Source organism: Ruditapes philippinarum, unplaced genomic scaffold (genome assembly GCF_026571515.1).
Source record: "Ruditapes philippinarum isolate M1 unplaced genomic scaffold, ASM2657151v2 ctg4486_1_1_1_1, whole genome shotgun sequence".
NCBI classification, from domain to species: Eukaryota; Metazoa; Mollusca; class Bivalvia; order Venerida; family Veneridae; genus Ruditapes; species Ruditapes philippinarum.
Genome location: NW_026856292.1, coordinates 38,370 through 58,352, shown reverse-complemented (window position 1 = coordinate 58,352; position 19,983 = coordinate 38,370). Strand labels below are relative to the sequence as shown.

At 32.5% G+C, this 19,983-nt stretch overlaps 1 protein-coding gene and 1 long non-coding RNA gene across 2 annotated transcripts in view; both read left to right on the top strand.

Moving 5' to 3' along the window:
- Positions 1-3,660: 3,660 nt before the first annotated feature.
- On the top strand, positions 3,661-7,667 carry LOC132746105 (uncharacterized). Its single transcript, XR_009627945.1, has 4 exons — positions 3,661-3,768; positions 4,110-4,185; positions 5,607-5,683; positions 7,553-7,667. It is a non-coding gene; the product is annotated as an uncharacterized LOC132746105 (long non-coding RNA).
- Positions 7,668-8,138: 471 nt separating this feature from the next.
- The window catches only part of LOC132746104 (zinc metalloproteinase nas-14-like), an 18,552-nt gene continuing 6,707 nt past the window's right edge, over positions 8,139-19,983 (top strand). Inside the window, exons 1-5 of the mRNA XM_060735175.1 lie at positions 8,139-8,207; positions 12,953-13,147; positions 13,837-13,972; positions 14,466-14,576; positions 14,887-15,099. Of these exons, the coding sequence (XP_060591158.1) occupies positions 8,160-8,207; positions 12,953-13,147; positions 13,837-13,972; positions 14,466-14,576; positions 14,887-15,099 (703 nt within the window). The 5' untranslated portion in view covers positions 8,139-8,159. The remainder of the gene's footprint in view (positions 8,208-12,952; positions 13,148-13,836; positions 13,973-14,465; positions 14,577-14,886; positions 15,100-19,983) is intronic.

The window sequence follows — 19,983 nt, the reverse complement described above, 5'->3', positions numbered from 1 at the left end:
AGGGATATTGACATATATCTAGGGATATTTTTTTTTTTATTTTGGGGGAGTGCCCTTGTTTCACTGGAGCTAGATAGGTTAACAAAATTATGATGCACTCTCATCTTTGATCCAGGAGTTCTGCACTAACCATTTTGGGTTAAAGGTATATTTGAGCTACTGTTTTTTTCTGTTCTAATTGTGGAGGGGGTAGGAATGTGAGATGGCCTGAGATAGCTTAGTCAGTACCGCCCCCATATGGTATTCTGATTGTCCGGGGTTTGATATCCGGTCAAACTGTAGAGCCATGGTTGTATATAGCTGAGCCGTATTCTGTAAACTCATGAAAAAATTGTGGAGTTCAATATGGCACGGATGTCACAGTATTAACTGTTCAATGATTAGAGAAGGGGATATTGAAGAAACATTATAGCTCAGTTGGTAGAGCTTCGGAATGGTATTCAAAGTGTCCATGCAAGCCTCCCAGGTTTGAGCCCCAGTCAGGCTTCACAATTACTTTCGGGAACCAGCATAGGGCCAAGACTGTATAAACAGACATCTCAGTATGTCAGTTCATCAATTATTTAAGGAGATATTTCAGGCATGATATTCTGAGGGTCTTGTTTTGAGTCTCAGTCAGGCTGCATATTTTTCTTACTCTGTGATTAATAAATATTTCCAGCTTATTATTTGCTTGTCTGTATTTATTAATGATTATGTCTTACGTCAATATTGTGAAATACTTGATTATTGTCTAGTAATGTGATTTTATATTTCATAAAACATTGTAGCAGTACTAAATTTGATAGCTTTTAAATAAGAAGGGGGTAGGGATTTGCATAGACTTTTGTGGGCCCAGGCAGGCGCCCTCAATTAATTGCCTCCTTACCAGTGATTTTTTTTAGGATAGCCTATGAGTATTAATCATTTAGATTATTATAATACCACAGGGGTATTTTCCTTTACTGGGTGTAATCAGAAACTATATAGGTTCTCCTCTATAACATTTAAAACAACAGTAATTTTCTCGAGTTTCATACTATCACATATTCCACAGGGGACTGTGATGGTATAAAACGATGGTATAAAAGTCCTATTCGCATTGTACCTATTCAAGGACGAATTTCAATAAAGCAGGGATATATGTCATGGTTCCAAACTGTCCACTATTTAGGGAGGTGATGTGTAAGCAGCCTGATAGTTCAGTTCGGTTAAGCTGCAGAATGGTTTCCGAGGGTCCAGGGTTAAAGTCTCGGTTAGGCAGCATATTTTTTAAACTTGTAATAGTAACATAAAAAGGAAGGTACTAGGCATTTAATGTTGCTTAGTAATAATAAAGCATATAATTATTAAATAGAGGATATTGAATGAGTGTAAGTTAAATACTGAATTTATTGCACGAGTTGAAAAAAATAATATTATGAGAGCCTCTGGCGAGCATAATAATATTTTATTCAACGAGTGCAATAAATTCAGTAATGTACTTACAGTAACACCAATTTATTATTCTTTTTATCACATACCAAAAATAAAGAATGTTTAAAGTGAAATAAGAGTCATTTTTAATTGACGCGCCTATAGTATAACACTAACATTTAGCGCGTTTTTACACTTTGTTTGTATAATGCTAATGACGTCACTTCAAAATATATGCACGGCCGTGCAATACCATATTTACATAGTCGCAAAATCGGTATGGGTGTGTGATAATACATATTTAGCACATGTCAATAAATTTCAATTTCACGTGATATGAAAAATAATTTCTATTGTGCTGTCTTTGTAAATGCAATTATTTTACACATGATTCACAAATTCCCACACTTGACTCCTCCCCATCTTGCACTAATGGTCAGGTGCATGAGATGGACTAGTTTCCTTTTATTTTAATTTCCTATTTTTTCCTCTCGATTACAGTTTCAGACCCAAAATAAAAGTGCATTCTTAATATTTATGTATACATGTACTCATATATTGTAATGCCCTAGAAAGTTTACCTTTTTAGTTTTTTTTGTGATTTCACTTGATTTCAGTATTGTTTATTTCTACTTTCACTTTCGTTTTGAGAAGCTTTTACTGGCGACAACACAGTAGTAGATCATGCGGTGTCCTAATGAAACATACAGGACATCACTTACATTTGTGTAAATCTACGTATAGTGCCAGCAATTTAATCCTTCCTGATTCTGGAAGCTTTTCCCTTAATGTTATCCGTTTCCCTTAATGTTATAATGTTACATAGCCTATATGAAAAAATACCGTATACCATCAAGTACTTTATTGAGACTTGATGGTATACGGTATTTTTTCATATATGTAAAAACATGTTTGAAAACCATTTTTATCGTTGTAATAGATGTCCCATTCGTGTTTAAATATTAAAATAGTTTTGGTAGAGTGTTTACAGGGGCGTATCACGTTGGGGGGGGGGGGGGCAGGATCTGACCCCCAAGGGGGGCAGGATCTGACCCCCAAGCGTCTGTGATTTTATTTGCAATGTATTTTTCCGTGTCGGCCATGTTGTGGACTATTACGTAGACGTTACGTAGTGAATGCAAGGGATAGTCAAGGGATAGTTCTTTATCCGATAGCGCATAAAGAGGAATGTACCCGTTTAATTATTTAACTTTCGATATTAGCGCATGATAGCTTATATTTTTTGAAAATCATGTGTTGAGGCTGTTATTTGTCTAAGAGAAAAAACTTTTTACCTACATGGATTGGTTTTAAAAATAGTTTTGAAATTAGCATGGAATATCTATAGAAATACACATTTGACAGATGATGAAAATAATAGATGGTCAATTATAAGATCCTTAATTGCTTAAACTACACTTAATATGTGAAACAATAACTTTACCTGTCGGTAACAGATTGTTTAATTGTTTATTTATAAGTAGTATTTTTCTGTGGTAAAATATTTTTTGGAAAATAGATGGGTTAATTGGTATGTATGTTGTTTATATTTATATACAAAATATATACAGTAGATGTATTTGACAATATTTACATGAATATAATTATTTTGCAACATGTATATTGTATATTAACAATGTAAGGTATGATGGAGGATGACCCCGACCCCCTCATACCTATTACGGGGTAAATAAACGGGGTTACCCAGATGGGGCCTCAAAAAAAAAAAAAATGTGTTGAGGCTGTGACAAAAAAAAATTGCTGCTAGGTTAAGTGCATTTCAGCTCAAAAATAAACCTGTTTTAAATACATTTCTAGCTCTCATTTAATCAAAATTAATCGCTTAACGTTCTACACGTAGCTAAAGTTGTTAAAAACTAAATATGATTACGATATTTTAATTAAGGTTTATAAACGTTTTGATTTTGCGTGCGTTTTAGCGTGCGTATATCGTTTAGCTTATTTCGTTTATCGTATATCATTTTGCGTGCGTCTGCGTATTTCGTTTCGTTTAGCGTGCGTATAACGTTCGTTCGTATAGCGTGTAACGTGCGTGCGTTTTTTTCCAGAGCGTGCGTTTTGCGTGTAAACTGAAACGTTCACCCTACTGTACTTACCCTTATTTAACAACCCCAATTAAACAAGCTCTTTAAACACATAATATTATTAAATGATGAAAAAATCCAAATAAATGAAAACTATACCAAATTATTTTGAATAATATAAACATACAGATTTATTTAGAACTTTGACACAGATAAAAGTGTTTTCTTGAAAATAAATGGAATTAAATTCATTCGTAAATATTTCTCATTCTTTAGGAATATGGAGACATTTCAATCGACCAAATTCTTGCTAAAACTAATAATAAAGGTATGTATGATTTAAACTCATAAAATGTCTCAAAATGTTATTCAAGTACATTAGAGACAGGCTTGCACAAAAAATGTAACCCAACCGTATACATAGTATTGTGATAATAAGAACTTTATTGTTATACCATTTATTTGATAAAGAATTAATAGTATCTCACTGATAAGACAAAGACATTAGGCAAGTTATATATAGACAAAAAGTTAAAGGCAATATCTACAAACATTATTTTCTACCCAAGGAAAAAATGAATGTATCTGACGAATATTCAAGCACTTGCGCAGTTGTTCCTAGAATTAAAATTTCAATTGATAGAGCTTCAACATTCCTATAAATTTTAGAGAATGTGGGCGACCAAGAATTCGAGTTGATGGAGCTTGATATAATTGTAGATAAAAGTGTCAAGACGCCTTCAAGGTAAGACTGCAAAATTTATTCATAGTCATGTAGTATTTACAGTACACACACAAACGAAGTAGGGGTGAATATCTTAGTCACCTTGTCGGTCGGTCCACTTCATCTTTTCCGGCCGATAACTGGAGTTTTTTAATGAGCTATTGTATTCAGAATTGGTATATTGCAACCCTGTATGAAGAACAAGATTGGAAGTGCTTTTGAACTCCAGGCCCCGTGTTCACAAAAAAAAAGATGATTCTGATTTTATTTTCATTGTTTTAACTTATCGTATTTTGTTAGAAATAAAGTGTACTTTTGAATTGTAAGACAATGCTGATTTGCAAATTAACCAACCTATTTTGGGATAAAATAAAAAAGCAAACAAATAAAATATAATCGGATGAAAATAAGGATCAATTTTAGAATCAAGATCAATATTTGACCAACTATAAAATGCCCATATCTTTCTAAAATAGCAATATATTAATTCTTAAATTTCCTGATCCTTAAATCTATGTGAACTCGGGGCCTTGGGTCAATGTCAAGGGAACTTTAACTAAAAGTAGGAAAAAAAATGGTTTTAGGAAAAAGATAGAGTCAGGAATGACATTATGTAATTACCCCTTGTTTATAGGAAGCTTGTATAAGTTCAATGTCAAAGTCACTGTTACTCAAATAGAAAATTAATAACTGTACAATAACTAAAGATTGTTTTAAATTCTATGGGTTCACGGTCAAGGACACTGTTACTCAAAATAGAAATTGGTTTCCGGACCAAAACTCAGAGAACGAATGATATATTGTTATCAAACTTTGCAAATAAAAGCAAATCTATGTAGAAACTTAACTTTGGATTGCTTTAGGACCCCTATGTCTAAGGTCACTGTTGGTTTCTTTCCAGTTTTTTCAACAGAGACAATGGTTAACAGATGTTTATACTCTTTTTATCAAAGCAATTTATTGTTTTTATTATTCTCTACTTTTCAAAAAGGGTTTGGCTATAGATCACCTAAGGTGATAGCTCTTGTTTATATGTATTATTTTCTGTCTGATATCTTTGTTGTTTTATCACAATTATATCGGAGTAAATAGCAGATTGGTTTAAAAGGATGTGTATGACCAAAAGTAGCCTAAAATATCTTATATAGAAATTAAGCACTGAATTTGTTTTAAAATACATATACATTTATACAAATCATTAAATTTATGACTATTACCAAGTTTCAAGTACAAAAAAGGCAATGACATCGATATCGATAAAAATGAATATGGTGATAATGACTGTATTGTGTTGGTGGTAGTTGCATAGAACATTTTTATAGATATAAATGCACATTTAAATGTTGAAATATGCTTGCAAAATATATGCACAATAATGTATACAATTTATTTGCCAAACTAATTAAAATTTTCATATTTGTCTAACCTTCTTGCTCGGAAAGTAACCGTGCAAATATTAACAAAGACGAAACAAGACGTTGGCAGCCAGAAATACACTATGCAATTGGTGACGAAATAAGTAAGTCTGTTTACGTATTGTGGTCCTAATTTATCACTTTTAATATACAGAGATGTTTATGGACATGTTATTTTTATTTAATACAACGGAATTATCCGAATTAAAACCTCTTGATGTCATTTTTCATAAATCATTTTTTCGTAGAGTAAATCTTAAATTGTTTAAACTTAAACATTATCCATGTTACGAAAAAAGCCGTTTATGTGCGCATGTGTATGTAAACCTTCTTCTTTACATTTGCAACACCGCGTATTCAAACAATCTTAACCTTTTACATGAATAACCGTTAGATATAAACCAGAGAATTATCCATGCTTTTCGCACTTATTTTAGCACATACAATTTATTCTACATCTTAATAATATAAATACAAAATGCTACTTTTACTTCCTGTAGATAATATCTCAATTTTATCGTTATCCTTTTTCTGCTATTTATGAACGGTTTCTATATCATTCGTAAGTCAATATTCAATTGTCAAAATATTTGTTTTGTAGTCAGCTTTTGTTTTATAAAATATATGACACACCCAGTGAAACTAATGAATTGAAAACATATCAGGTTATTTTTTTGGCCGTCGAGTTAAAACTGTATAATCAAACTAAAACTTGAAATAATAGTGGGAGAAATATATGCTTTTGTTGTCGCCCTAACTGCCAAACTTTTTATTTTAACATTTTATTAAATAGATGGCGAGACCGTTTTCTAGAAAAAAGAACTGTTATTGTAGCTGATAAGGGCATCTCCACCTTTTTTTAGTTTTTGTTTAGATACAGAGTTATTACAACATTGCTCTTTTGTCCCGTGGAAGAAACATATTTAAACCCTTCGTCTTTTAAGTTTAACTGTTTAATTCTTCTTTAATCGGTGCTATGAGCATAGATAGAAGGTTCAAGTTACCTTAAGCCCAAACCCTTTCCTGTGACAACGCACAATTAATTTAGGACTTCAATTTTGCTTTGATATTTCGTTGTCCAATCAAACTTAATATTTCGCTTTCTCCTGTTGAAATCCAGCATTTAAGTCGTGTCTTGCTGGGTAGTCCTGTCTGACTGGACGTTATCTGGTTGCTGCTTTCAAAATAAATTCTCTAAATTATACTGACTTTTTGCATGAATGTTGATAACAACCCTTAAGTCTTGCATTTTCCTTATTTTAAAAACCGATGCCATAATCTGAAAATTGAAACACTATCTAAATTGTATCCAAAATATTTAACCAAATGAGTGTGCTTTTCGTAAAATAAGTGACTGGTTTAAATTGCACCATAATGCGCTTTTTACTTTCAAATTTTAAAAGTATAATTTCTTCGTCGGTTTTAACAAAAATATCCTAGTGCCATAATCCTTACATACATTTTATAATACTTTCGAGAACTATAAAAACAATCCATCGTAAATAGATCTGAAACAAATATACTATTATTTTCATCTTGTAATAAAGTCTGTTTTGTATCAATTGGTTTTCTGTCAATGTTCAAACGCAGAAAGCTTAGTTTCTATGTCGAATTTCGGGAAATAAATTGTATGTCGTATTTAATTTAACTTACTGATTGAACATACATAAAGTACTTTTTCTGAATATGGGGCTTAAAAACAGCAGAGTCGAAAGTGTTCTGAAGTCCAATGCTACATTGGAAAATGGTGAACGAGTGCAAGATACGTACATGTATATGTTTTTCTATTGCTGTCTATGTGATATATTTGACTGTAGCTAGCTGAATCTTTTTTTATTGTTTATCATTGTAAAATTAAAAACAACCAAATTTGTTCTTAAATCTGGCACGTTGTCGAACTGTTTTTCAAATGTTTTTTAGTCATGGATATTCATTATGTCTGAAGTTTGTATACCTATATGTTTTTAATTCAGGTACAGAACATGAAAATGAAATCCGAAAGGCCATTCCTGTTTGGCAGAAGTACTCATGCCTCAGTTTCCATGAAAACAAGCAGGCGTACCACAGAATAGAGTTCAAGCTGGCAAATAATAACGTGTACATATAAAGTTTAATATGCATTTAGTATTTCTGGCCTAGTTTTACGGGTTTTTTTTTATTAATAACTACTATTAATTTTGGTTGAATACTTTCTAAGACATTGCTTACATTAATTAATTGAATTTTTTAGATACAAATACACAATTGTTTGCTCTCTCGCAGGCAGTACTTGTCATTTCTTGTTATTTATGAATCAATTGATCCAATAAACCGACATTTCATTTTCAACATTGCATGGTTTTTTGCCCTCATTTCACCAGTTTTATGTTGTAATGCAACCCTAATAAACGCCAACTAAGAAATATGTGTGCGTCACTAGTCACAATTATCTTCAAATTTCAAAATTTCAAAGTCATTTAAATATATTTATTATGGCTGCTCACTGTATGTAAATCAATCACAAATTGATATTTATTTGAATTCTGATTAAATGTGTTGAATCTACATTTTTCAAATAGGTGCGCGTCGCTGAACGTTGGAATGAATCAAGGACCGCAAACTATTAAGCTTGGAGAAACCTGCTTTAAGGTATTCTGTTTCTTACTATAACATAAAAATGTTATAAAAATAAATATTGTTTTTAATGAATTTTAAGATGTTCAAATAACAAAGGTTCATGGATCATTCAGTTAAATTAGTATTCATGTTTAATCATATAAGATTACTTATACATGTATATATGATTGCACGGACAGATAAAACCATACCATTTACGAAAACAAAATGTTCAACGATTCGGATAATGTTGGAAGACAAAGCCGTTGTATCAACTGCAACATTCAAAAATTGTTTTGAGATCAAAGATGAACATAAATGCGTCTTAAAAAGAAATTATGACATTTGTTGATTAATTCTATGTAATTAAAGAATATCTGCTTAAGATTGCCGCGTAGTGTCAGCTTTACTCTCACAAACTTTTGGAACAGCCCCGTAGTTGGTGCTGCATTTTCTTTTGAAAAACAGCAAGAGATAAACGCACGTAAGGTGTCACAATTTACAAAGACAGCCGCGCAATGAGTGCCATATTTCCCTTACAAAGTGAGATAGTTACCCGTGCAGTGAGTACCTCATTTTTTTTGCAAAACTAAGAATGATATCTGAACAGAGAGAACTGCATAATCAATTCTTAAGTGAGAAAGATAGCCATGCAGTGAGAGTTTCAATTGTCTCTTGCAAACAGAGATAGATAGCAGGACAACAAGTGCGTTTGATTCCTTAATTAAGAATACCGCGCAGTAAAAACCGTCATTTCTCTAGCAAACTGAAATAAATAACCACGCATAGAAGTGCACATTTTTCTTGCAACCGGAGAAAGATAGCCGTGCATTGAGTGCGATATTTTTTCGTGCTCTGATTAAATGCTGCGCGGAAGTGCCGCATTTCTCATGCAAACTGAGAAAGATAGCCCGATGATGGGTGCTATATATTCACATGCAAACTAAGAAAGACAGCCGCCAAGTGGACTTTTCTATCGGAAACAGCAAAAGATAGATGCATGTGCAGTTACTGCCGCATTTCGTCTTGTAAACTCAAAACGATAACCGCGCAGTGTTTGTCGCATTTTCTACAGCAAATAACAAAAAATTGCCGCGTTGTATTTTATTGGCCTGTAAAGCCGTAATATCAACACTCCTCAATGTGGAATTATTCATGTATAATGTTATAGAGGTGTATTTATCACAGATAGCATTTTTGAAATTTATGCATGACATTTAACGAATAAACAAATGTTTATAGAATGTAAGTGAAGAGAATACTTTGTCAAAAGACACGCTTCAAACTTAAGGAACTGATTCATGTTACAACAACTGTTATGTATATAAGCTTTATTTTAAATATAGTATATGTTTCCTGAATAGCTCAGTAGGTAGAGCGCAGGACTGATAATCTCTATGTCGAGGGTTCGATACCTACTCATGCCACTATCATTTTTAATAATTTTGTTTATTTGATGTTAATATAATTTTTCATGTTCATTCATATTCTTTCAAGAATGTATTTTTCATGTTCATTCATCTTCTTTCAAGAAAGTTCTTTTCATGTTCATTCTGGAATATTCTTTCTCTAAGTAGTTTAGTATTCTAGATTGTTCGTTGATAGTATATATATGATGAATGTTTGCACATCGAGGTGTGTGCTTATTTGTGATATTGTATGGTGTTGATATACTGATTGTGTGCTTTTGTAATGCTAACATAGTCATATATAAGTTTGGGTTCTGTTATTCCTTGTGGGAAGTATTTTGGACATATTGTATTTATTTTGCTTTTGCTGTGGACATTGGAAATTGATTAAATCTGAGTTCTGTAACAATTGAATTGCGAAGTGTGAGTTAAACTTAAGGACATTTGTTGAATTCGAGGTCTTAGATAATAATTAGCTACTTTTTATTTTCATATTTTTTATATTATTGTACAAAACTGTTTTTTCTTTAATAAAAATTGAAATTTGTTGCTGCGTTATCTTCTCTGTTGCGTTTAGCTCCTAACACTACGCAATGCTATTTTAAAACAAAAAAACTGCTGGTCTTATATCAAGCGTTTTGAAACATTTTGCGTAATCGCCGTACTCAAGTTAAGGTGCTAGTGATATAACTTGTCACAAATAAATTATTGTGAGACTGCAAAATTAAGGTCCTTGCGGCCAAGGTCAATGTATCACGTAAGGGTCAAAGTTCAGATAGAATATTAAAAATGTGAATTCGGACGATTTCGTCATGATTTATTAAGGGTAGGATAACATTTCCAAGATCAAGGTCACTAGAGATGATAAAATTCCAAGATTTTTTCCTGATATTGCCAAGAGCATATTTCTTTTATCATATATTTTATGCCCACGTCAATCGCTTTTGTCCCCGGTCATTTTGCGACAATGTTGCCCTTGTTAAATTCTAAATTGCTTTATAATGTTGTAACCAATTATCACCAAACAAAATATGAACGTATCTTTTGGTATGACTAGCTTTATTATGCCCCTCAAAAGGCGGCATACATTTTATTTCATTTAAACATTTTATTTAGTTTCGTCCATTGTTTTCTCGTTCAGGGCACACGCATTTTGTTACTTAGGGGCCATATGCCGCTTTTCATGGAATGGCATTTGCGTGTCACATTAAAGGTCCAATGATAACCGCAATATTAACACATATGCGGATGTTTCAAAATTCAAAATTGTACCTATTCATGTTAAAACCGTCCATGAATATGCTCAATCAAACCGAGCCTGCAACATTTAGAATTGTGTTGTGTAGCTTTTCTTCAGGGATTCTTATTTTCTGTATTTATCCAGTTATCGCACTGTCCGTTTATCCGGTTATCTTGACCGAAATTCATCTTCAAGAGGGATTGGGTGTTTCAGTAAAACTTTATAATATTGTTCGTCATTATGCCTAGTTGTGCATTTTGATTTTTCCGCTTGATTTATTTTGGTTCTGGTCCCTTAATTGTAAATTTTTGAGTAAAATAAGCTTGTGCTTTGTCCGCGCTTTATAACCATAACCGATAGGGGGATTTCAGTGAAATTTAATAGTATTGTTTGTCACCAAGCCAATTTGTGCATACTCTCTTGATATTCTGCTTGACTTTTATGGCACAGTTATGGCCCCTAAGTGTTCAATTTTTGAATACAATAAGCTTGTCCACGCTACATCTCCGAAACGGTTGAAGGGATTCAGTGAAACTCACAGGATTGTTTGTCCACCATACCTAGTTGTACATGGTAACTTGATTTACCGCTTGATTTTTTGCGCACTGTTATGGTCCATTTATGGTTAATTTTCGAATAAAGTAAGCTTGTCCGCGCTTCATCACCAAATCTTTGGGAGCATTTCATTGAATTTCACAGGATTGTTTGTCACCAAGCTACTTGTGCATAGTTTTTTGATTTTCTTCTTGAATATTTTTTCCATGGTTATGACCCCTTGATTGTCTACTTTCGTGTAAAATAACCTTGTCCACGGTACATCTCCATACCCACTAGGTGGATTTCAAATAAACTTCACAAGATTGTCACCATACCTAGTTGCACATAGTTTCCTTAATTATTTTTGGTACAGTTATGGAAAATTAATGGTCATTTATGAGTGAGTTATAAGCTTTTCCACCTTAATGGTCCGTTTACAAGCTTGTCCACGCTTTATTTCCTATAGCTGGGGAATGGGGAAATTTAAGTGAATGTTCAAAGTATTTCCCGCCTATGTGTGCATAGTATCTTTATTTTCTACTTGAATCTTTTGGGCATAGTTATAAACCATCTGATCAATTTACGGGTTTAGTAAGATTGTAAGCGCTTTATCTCTTAGGCCACTAGGGGAGGGGGTGGAGAGTTCAGTGCAATTTTTGTCACTAAGTCTAGTTGTGAAAAGTATTCTTATTTTTTAATCTATTAACTTTGTCCACCCTCCATCTCCAAAACCAATTGGGAAATTTAAGTTAACATTTATAAAATTGTTTGCATATAGTCATGATTTTTAAGCCTATTTATGCATTGTGCCATGATTTCGTTTATGAAATATTACTGATATGTGAAAGTAAATGATATGCTTGCCGATTAAATTTACCTCTTCAAACAATTTTTGTATATATACAAAATATCGTATACCAAGTCAATAAAGTAAAGATTGCAGACTCCAAAATGTAAACAGCCCAACTAATACGCGACTTGAGCCTGGCATATGTTTGCCCTCTTGTTTCGCTTTTTGGTCCGGGACCCAACACTATAATTCTCTCACGACTAAACTTGTATCCAAATCGCTACTTTCTGGGGACCCAATATAACCGCCAAATTAAAATATTTATATTGTACATTATATAGAATAGGTAGTGAGGGAAACAACACACTGGTCATCTTGGTTATAGTTTTATTACAAATTAAATGTCTTTTAAACGAGCGCTTGCAGATAGCTGACGATAGTAAGCTCGAGTTGTCGAAAGCATGCACACCGTTTGTGTACCAGCTTGACAAGCGTTCGAAGCAGAGCCAGGAACTCTTCTCGTATTACTTGGTCGGAACGCAAAATTTACTTTCGATTTTAATTAAATGTTGATTTTCATACATAATTGTTGGAATGAATAGTTAGCACTGTCACAAATGTATTTATATTGTGGGAGTGACAAGTAAACACTGGCATCAAATGTTACTTAATTTTAATTAGTGAAATATTATTGTAAATGCATCTCAATTTTTGAAGTGAACATTGTTTAATGTTCAGTAATACAAATGTATCATATGTGCTTATAAGATACATTTCTATGATATTAAAATATTCATTTCAGACAGAGATAATTCTTCATGAAATAGGACATGCCTTGGGATTTTACCATGAACATAACCGTTGGGATAGGGATGACTACATTAAAATACACTATGAAAATATTGAACCCGGAAAAAATCAAAGTTTTCAGAAACAAGAAAATGCAGTTGTCGACACTAATTATGATTATTTGAGTATTATGCACTACGGACAATATGTTAGTATTAACGTTTCATTGCAAAACAAACATATAAAATACATGAATAAAATGTTCATGCTACGTGTGACTCGTAATATTTAAATACTGCCTTTTGTTGTTGTTGTTTTGCAGTGAAAACACTTTTTGATTTGTTCTTCATGATAAAAATAATTTAGTTTGTTTTTGGAATTATCCTTTAAAAATAATCAATTGTATTTTGTTCGTTATATAAATTTTTTTTATTGTAGCGTTATATTGTTTGTCCGTTTGTATAACATGTATTTATAATACTGTCGCTTAAAACATTTTTGCGTATCTGACAGGTTTTCTACAGTTAACTCGGGTCCAAGAAAATCATGTTAACACCCCTTTTGTAACACCAAACAAAAATAAAGTCAGAAGCATGTTTTATGATAAGAAAATTGCTTTCTAAAAGTGTGAAATGTTTATATGTTTAAGTAAATACATGGCTTAAAGGATAGTTATATACTGTCAGGAACGCATTACTTATCAGCATAATACAATATTCATTTATAATCAAATTTTGAATGCACAATGACGTTCTTAATGTGATTATAAATAATGATCTTTGTTCGTTATAAAATGTTTTACACGAAGTATGATAATGTATATGTATAGGTAATATAAAATGTTATTGCTTTTTTGATTAAGATGTTTGTATTTAATTATCAATTATCTGTTTTCAGTTTTTCTCGAGGAATGAATCAGCAAACCTTATCACAATAGAAACAAAGAATGATACGTTTCAATCTAAAATAGGAATGGCCAAACAACCGAGTTTTCACGATTATAAAACTTTGAATGTTATGTTTAAATGTGCAGGTAAGTACGTGCAGTTTTGACTGAATATGAAGTCATCTACATTGGCTTTTCTGGAATATAAATCAATCTGGCTTTCTACAAACAAAGGAGAGAAAAATGTTTGCATTTACTAATTAAACGTTGTACACATATAAAAATGTACATTTATGCACTTTCTTCCAGTGACGAACATTTATTTCAAAATTGTAAATGCATTCTTTATTGAATTGTATCATGTTTGTACATGAAGTGAGAAAGGTTTTGGCTGACTTTTCCGTTAAACCTTAAACACAGCTTAGGACTATACATTCTTACAAATTTAAACACGGATGTCTATTCGTAAATCTAAAATCATATGTGATTCATATTTTTTATTACTTCAAACACTGCTGAATGATGTCCATAAAAAAGATGTCCATTTTGAGATTGAGACGGTACAAGAAAGTTTGTTATATTTGTATAAAATTGACTAACTATTAGATGTTATAAAACGTGAAGTATATTATATTTATAGATTTGTGCCCTACAATTGAATGTCCTGAAGCTGGATTTGTTGGAAAAAATTGCAAATGTTACTGTAAAGGAAATTCCGATGACACACCAGTTAAACTTTGCAATAAAACAGGTTTTCCGCATGTATAAATCATTACTTATTTGAGAAAGAGACCAACAATGATTCAGAATTATTGCTAGCCCCGTTATGGTATATATTTGTAGTGCAAACCTTTACACGCTTTGGTCGAATATCTGTTTTTATTAAAACGTTACCGAGGGAGGAGATAAGGCAACAAATAAATGTAAAAAAGAGTGATCAATTCTCACCACTTCTTCATAAATTAATAAACACAAACTTCACTTTTACCGTTTAATACGAAAGTAAACGTTATGATTGTTTCATCACAACAATTAACTACATAAATGTACATAAATTTCAGGGGAGTGTCGCAGACCAACTGTTAATACATACTTGATTGATGTTATGGGAAAAGATAAAAACTCCACAGTCAGTATAAACCGTACATCGTTTCCTGACAAGACAGTTTTAAATCTTGTTTCAACCAACTGGGAGTGTACATCACATTTTCAGTTAAGATGTGAAGATGGTGACTGGAAAGAAATATCTATCGCAGAATGTCCAGTTACACTCAGTAAGATTTCTTTAATACATTTGTAAATCGTTGCCTTCTGAAATGCCAACAGTCTAAAATTATTCCTTTATAATACATATTGCCATAAATCAAGCCAAATCTTGTTCGAAACCACAATAAATGCAGTGTGATTTTAAATAAACTCAAAATTTGATGAAATATGTTTGTTCAGTGGTAAATTCCAGCAATATAAACATTACCCTATTTAAATCAATGATTTTAAACTAGTTGACAAATTTAATCACTCTGATATAAAGAAAGTAATTTGCAAACAGCTCGTTAAAAGTCCAATAGGAGCAATGAATAACGTGTAATAACAATTTCATAATTATTATTTTTTCTTGTTTTTTTTTTTGTTTTTTTTTCGTGTTTTTTTTACGTCGCGCCAATACATTATATCCAGTATGTTATATGGCGACTTTCCGGCTTCACTTAGGTGAACTTCCATAAATTGTTTTTAACGGGCTAGTGATTTGAGGTCAGCGATCTTAACCACCCAGCTACGGACGACATAACTGAGTCAAAACAATTGTAAATGAATTGTATAGTTATGCACTAATTCTAAGTATAAATTACATGTTTGTCAAAAGTACAAAAATTGGGATGCATATGTATTTGTATGGACACGCCTTTCTCAGAAGGAAAGATCAAGCGGAATCTATCTTTTTATTCAACACATGATTCACTTGATTGCATTCTTAAACACAAACGCAAATGACATGAAATCATGGTTATTAAAACATTACATTCTCTGACTGTAACAGGCTACTGATTATGCAAGCAGTAAAAAACCGTTCTAAAACAACAGAAATGTAAAACTGTTTTTATACATTATAAGATTCGAGCAACAACATTTTTATAAGCATCAGTTTCCACCAGTTCCATTTAACTTTGCTATAGCTTTGAAATATGCAATAGATACATTGTCAACTAAATCAGCATCTTAAAACTTAAAAAATTTCTTTTTTTATTATCATTCCCTGGTTTTTAAAATTTGAGCAAGTCAGCACCATTTTTTTGAGTATTTCTTTTGAAATTTGTATATAGGTTTTATTTTGAAACACAGATATTTTCATGAGAGGGCTCTAGAGTTAACACTTTGCCTCTTAAACGTTGTATCTTTGTCAAATATTAAAACAATATAATTTGGCTTTAAAGTCGCATGAAGTTTGAAACCACTTAGCTCGAGATCCAAGAGATGGCAAATATTCTCTTAGCCAACGCTTCCAGTAAAAACGTAGGTGTTCCTGGACATACTGCCAACGCTTCTTTTACATCATAATGATCGTTGTCTATAATATCGGCATGTCGGCCAGTCAAGAAGTGATTGGGTGTAAACACAGTGTTATCCTTTTGGCTTGACGTCTGATACGTGTAAGGTCTGCTCTCAATTAATTTCTCAGTTTCAACGACTGAAGTTACTTATTCTACATCTGTGATGTCCACGTTCCGGAAAAAACATATATTACTTTCTTAGTTCATCATAGCCAAAATATGGTGCAATTAGTGGAATTAAATTTCCCTCATGTTTTTCTATTAACAGCACTTTTCACGATTGCATGTTTATCAAGGTTCTTGTACAGATCTTTGAATTTGTTAACACAACGGACACATTTTGTCCCATTATCGAATAAAATAACACTTTGTACACCTCTGCGGCTAATAAATATGTTTAAGGGGTTTAGGAAAGAAAAGAGTCCAAGCTATATTCTAATTTAAGATGCACAACTCAGTTAAACATGTAAAACACAAATATAAAGCTTAAGTCTCGTTTGCCATGGACATGTTTTGTAATTAATGGGCCGGCGTAGTCCCCAGCATTTTGTTAATGCTCGAATCGATTGTCCAAAACGTTCAACTGACAATGCGCCGATAATCTGTTTTTTAACTTTGTGCCTTGCTATGTTTGCATTTAGCACACTAATTTTCACAATTTCTTATTGCTTTACGGACTCATATGTAACCCAATATATTACCCGATAAGTTGGCCAATGTCAAATTCGTCCAACCGTGACATGTACGACATGTACTCGTATTTTCATGGCAATTATAAACTATAAACTTTGTCATCCCAATGCCATATTCGTACTAAAAATTTACATTATACTATAAATTGAGTGGATGTTGGGGAAAGGCAGGTGAATTTTGGGAATGGCTATCTAATTCCACAGAAGTATTCAATTGAATATCTGTAGAAATGAGAGCTTGCTAGGTAAACATGTCAGATAGTAAGTTGCCAACAGTTTAAACGTTAGGCTTAAGTTGGAAGTCAAATCCAGATGAATACACCTACATCTCTACAGACTCCAGATCAGAGTAGAAAATAACTAAAAGAAGTATATTAAGAGGGTCTATCTCACAGACTTATCTTCAGGTGACATTCCTACCTGATCAATACTATTCAATTTCAGTAGTTGATGAATCACGTCGTTCATATAAAGCGAATTATGCTTTGCTGAGGCATTAAAATCTGACTTATCACGACGTATAACCCTAAAATGTTTAAACGTTCATTGAGTATTTTTTTCATTTCTCTTTCCGAAAGTTAAGAAATATAACCTTTCTAAACTTTTTTCTTATTTTTTCTTTTTTTCGAAACTATTAATGATGTCACCACAGCATGCTTTTAGATCACTATTTGCATTTAGTTTTCCATCTGTTTTTTTTTTAATTTATCAACCGTGCCCGACACATGTCCAACCTAAAGAAGTCACTCTGGCTGAGGGTGACCCATTCTGTCCACTAACTTCATTCAATGATCTGTTTAATTCGAAATAATCTTTTCCGATTTAATTATCAACTTTTTGGCTGTGTCCTTTTGATGGATTTGCTTGAAGTGCTACCACTAATCACATACTATGCTCAGTCTACTGTTCTTAAATTCCATGTTACTTTTTGTGTTGTATGGGCTTCCATGTTAATTTCAGTGTTTCTATCTGCCTAGCCTAAAATTCACACACAATGTGTCAAGATTTGCATATTGTCCATTCAAAGTGTTCTCTTCTACAGTCTCATACTTTGAACTAATTCCACATACGCTCGCAACATCTTCATTTAAATATGACTTATGAACACATCTGCGGATGTTTCTAAATTCAAAATTTCACAATTTTTGTGTTAAATGTTGAATTCTGATTAAGCCGGTGCTAGGGGGCGTTGGCGGTAACTTGCACTTTCCATTACCGTCCATGAACAGGCTCAAGCAAACCGAGCCTGCAACATTTTCAATTTTGTCTTGTTGGACTTTCTTTAGGGATTATGTTTTCCTCTATTTTAAATTCTAAACCCTCTCCAAAAAAAATGCGCAAATTTAATTATCTCGGGCCAAATTTATTACACTATGAAAATGGATAGGGAAAGAAGTGTTTCATTTAAAAAATTGTGTGTAAAAATGAAAATTTGTAAAAAATTTTGGTTTAAAATGTCTAGCCCCATAGTAAATTTTTTTTTACTTTTGGGGGGTGTAATTTTAATGTTCGTGAGGCCATAACAATACGCTTCAGGATACAAATGTGGCTAGTGCTACAGTCTGTGAAAATTTTCAAGCAACCATTTGTTTCGCACTTTCTTGCTCTTAACATGTTCTTCCAGAATAATTGTCCTCGAGACAGGAAAAACACAAGTTTAAAGATTTTGCTTCCGCCCATCTATCTTTTACTGAAAATTGCTTTGCTTTACAATCCCATGTTTAATGTTGATAACACTCTCTCTTGCTACTGTTACAGAAGAACGATTGTTGATCCTTAGGTTTTTTTCCAACTTTCCATCAGTATTGTTCAGAATTATGCCTCCTTCAGTATTCGTTCATTTAATTTCTCTATCGATTCTGTTTTTTTTTAAATACAGTCCAATCCCGATTAGTCAAATTGCTGGGGACTGAAAATATATTTAATAATCAATGGGCTCGAATGATCGAAATCCGAATATTGTGATAGACAAAAACTACTCCACTTTGGTAAATTAAAGCAAAACTGCGGCTTACTATACACTCTTTTCAAGTAATTAATCGAGAAAAATAGATATTCATGAAGCATGCGTAAAAATGTTTTTTATTATTATTGAAGGGGCATAAATACTTGCATTTTATAATGGCCGTGTTGTCACTGCGGTATTTACAGCTAAATTCTCGTAATTTCGGTTAGAGTAAAGACTCTTATTTAGCGTTACAATGAATGAAGAAGAAGCAAATATTTTTGGATGTTTTGATAAATGCATATATAGACAATTCATGAAAATTACCGCTGTCATCTTCAAGCAATAATCGTAAAAACGGACAAGGTGCATTTTTTTTTAATTTTGGTTAATAAAAGTTACAACGATTGTCTAATTTCACGCATGACGGTTGAAAAATGTTCACAAGTCGAACGGTTAGCGTATCGATCTGCGCCAAATAGCCTGGTGTTGATAAATAGGTGTGAAATTATTTCATATTGTATAATCAATGCTGAATAATTTCTCCGTAAAATAGAAGGTATTCAGATAATGCATTTCGAATAATACGTTTGTATTTATATTGTTCGTCTAAAAAGTAATTCACAATTCTTGGGTTTCCTCCGAATTTTCTTCCAAGTCTCTCTTTTGCTTTTTTATAAGCAATTTCACTATGACGAAGGACGTTTTTTTATAGTTTTAATGATGATGTTTGAGGTCTGAGATATTTTTATATAAGGCATATAGTATATTCGGAATGATTCCTAAAATGGCGTGACGGTTAGAATCATCAATACGTTATACTACATATAACAATTATGCTTGAAAAGCATGTCCTTGTTTGCAATAATTTATGCACAATTTGTTATTATAAATAAACATGACGTTAGTACTAAAAAGCCTATATTGTTTGATGATACATGTAAGATTAAACATGCATAAGCAAAATATTAA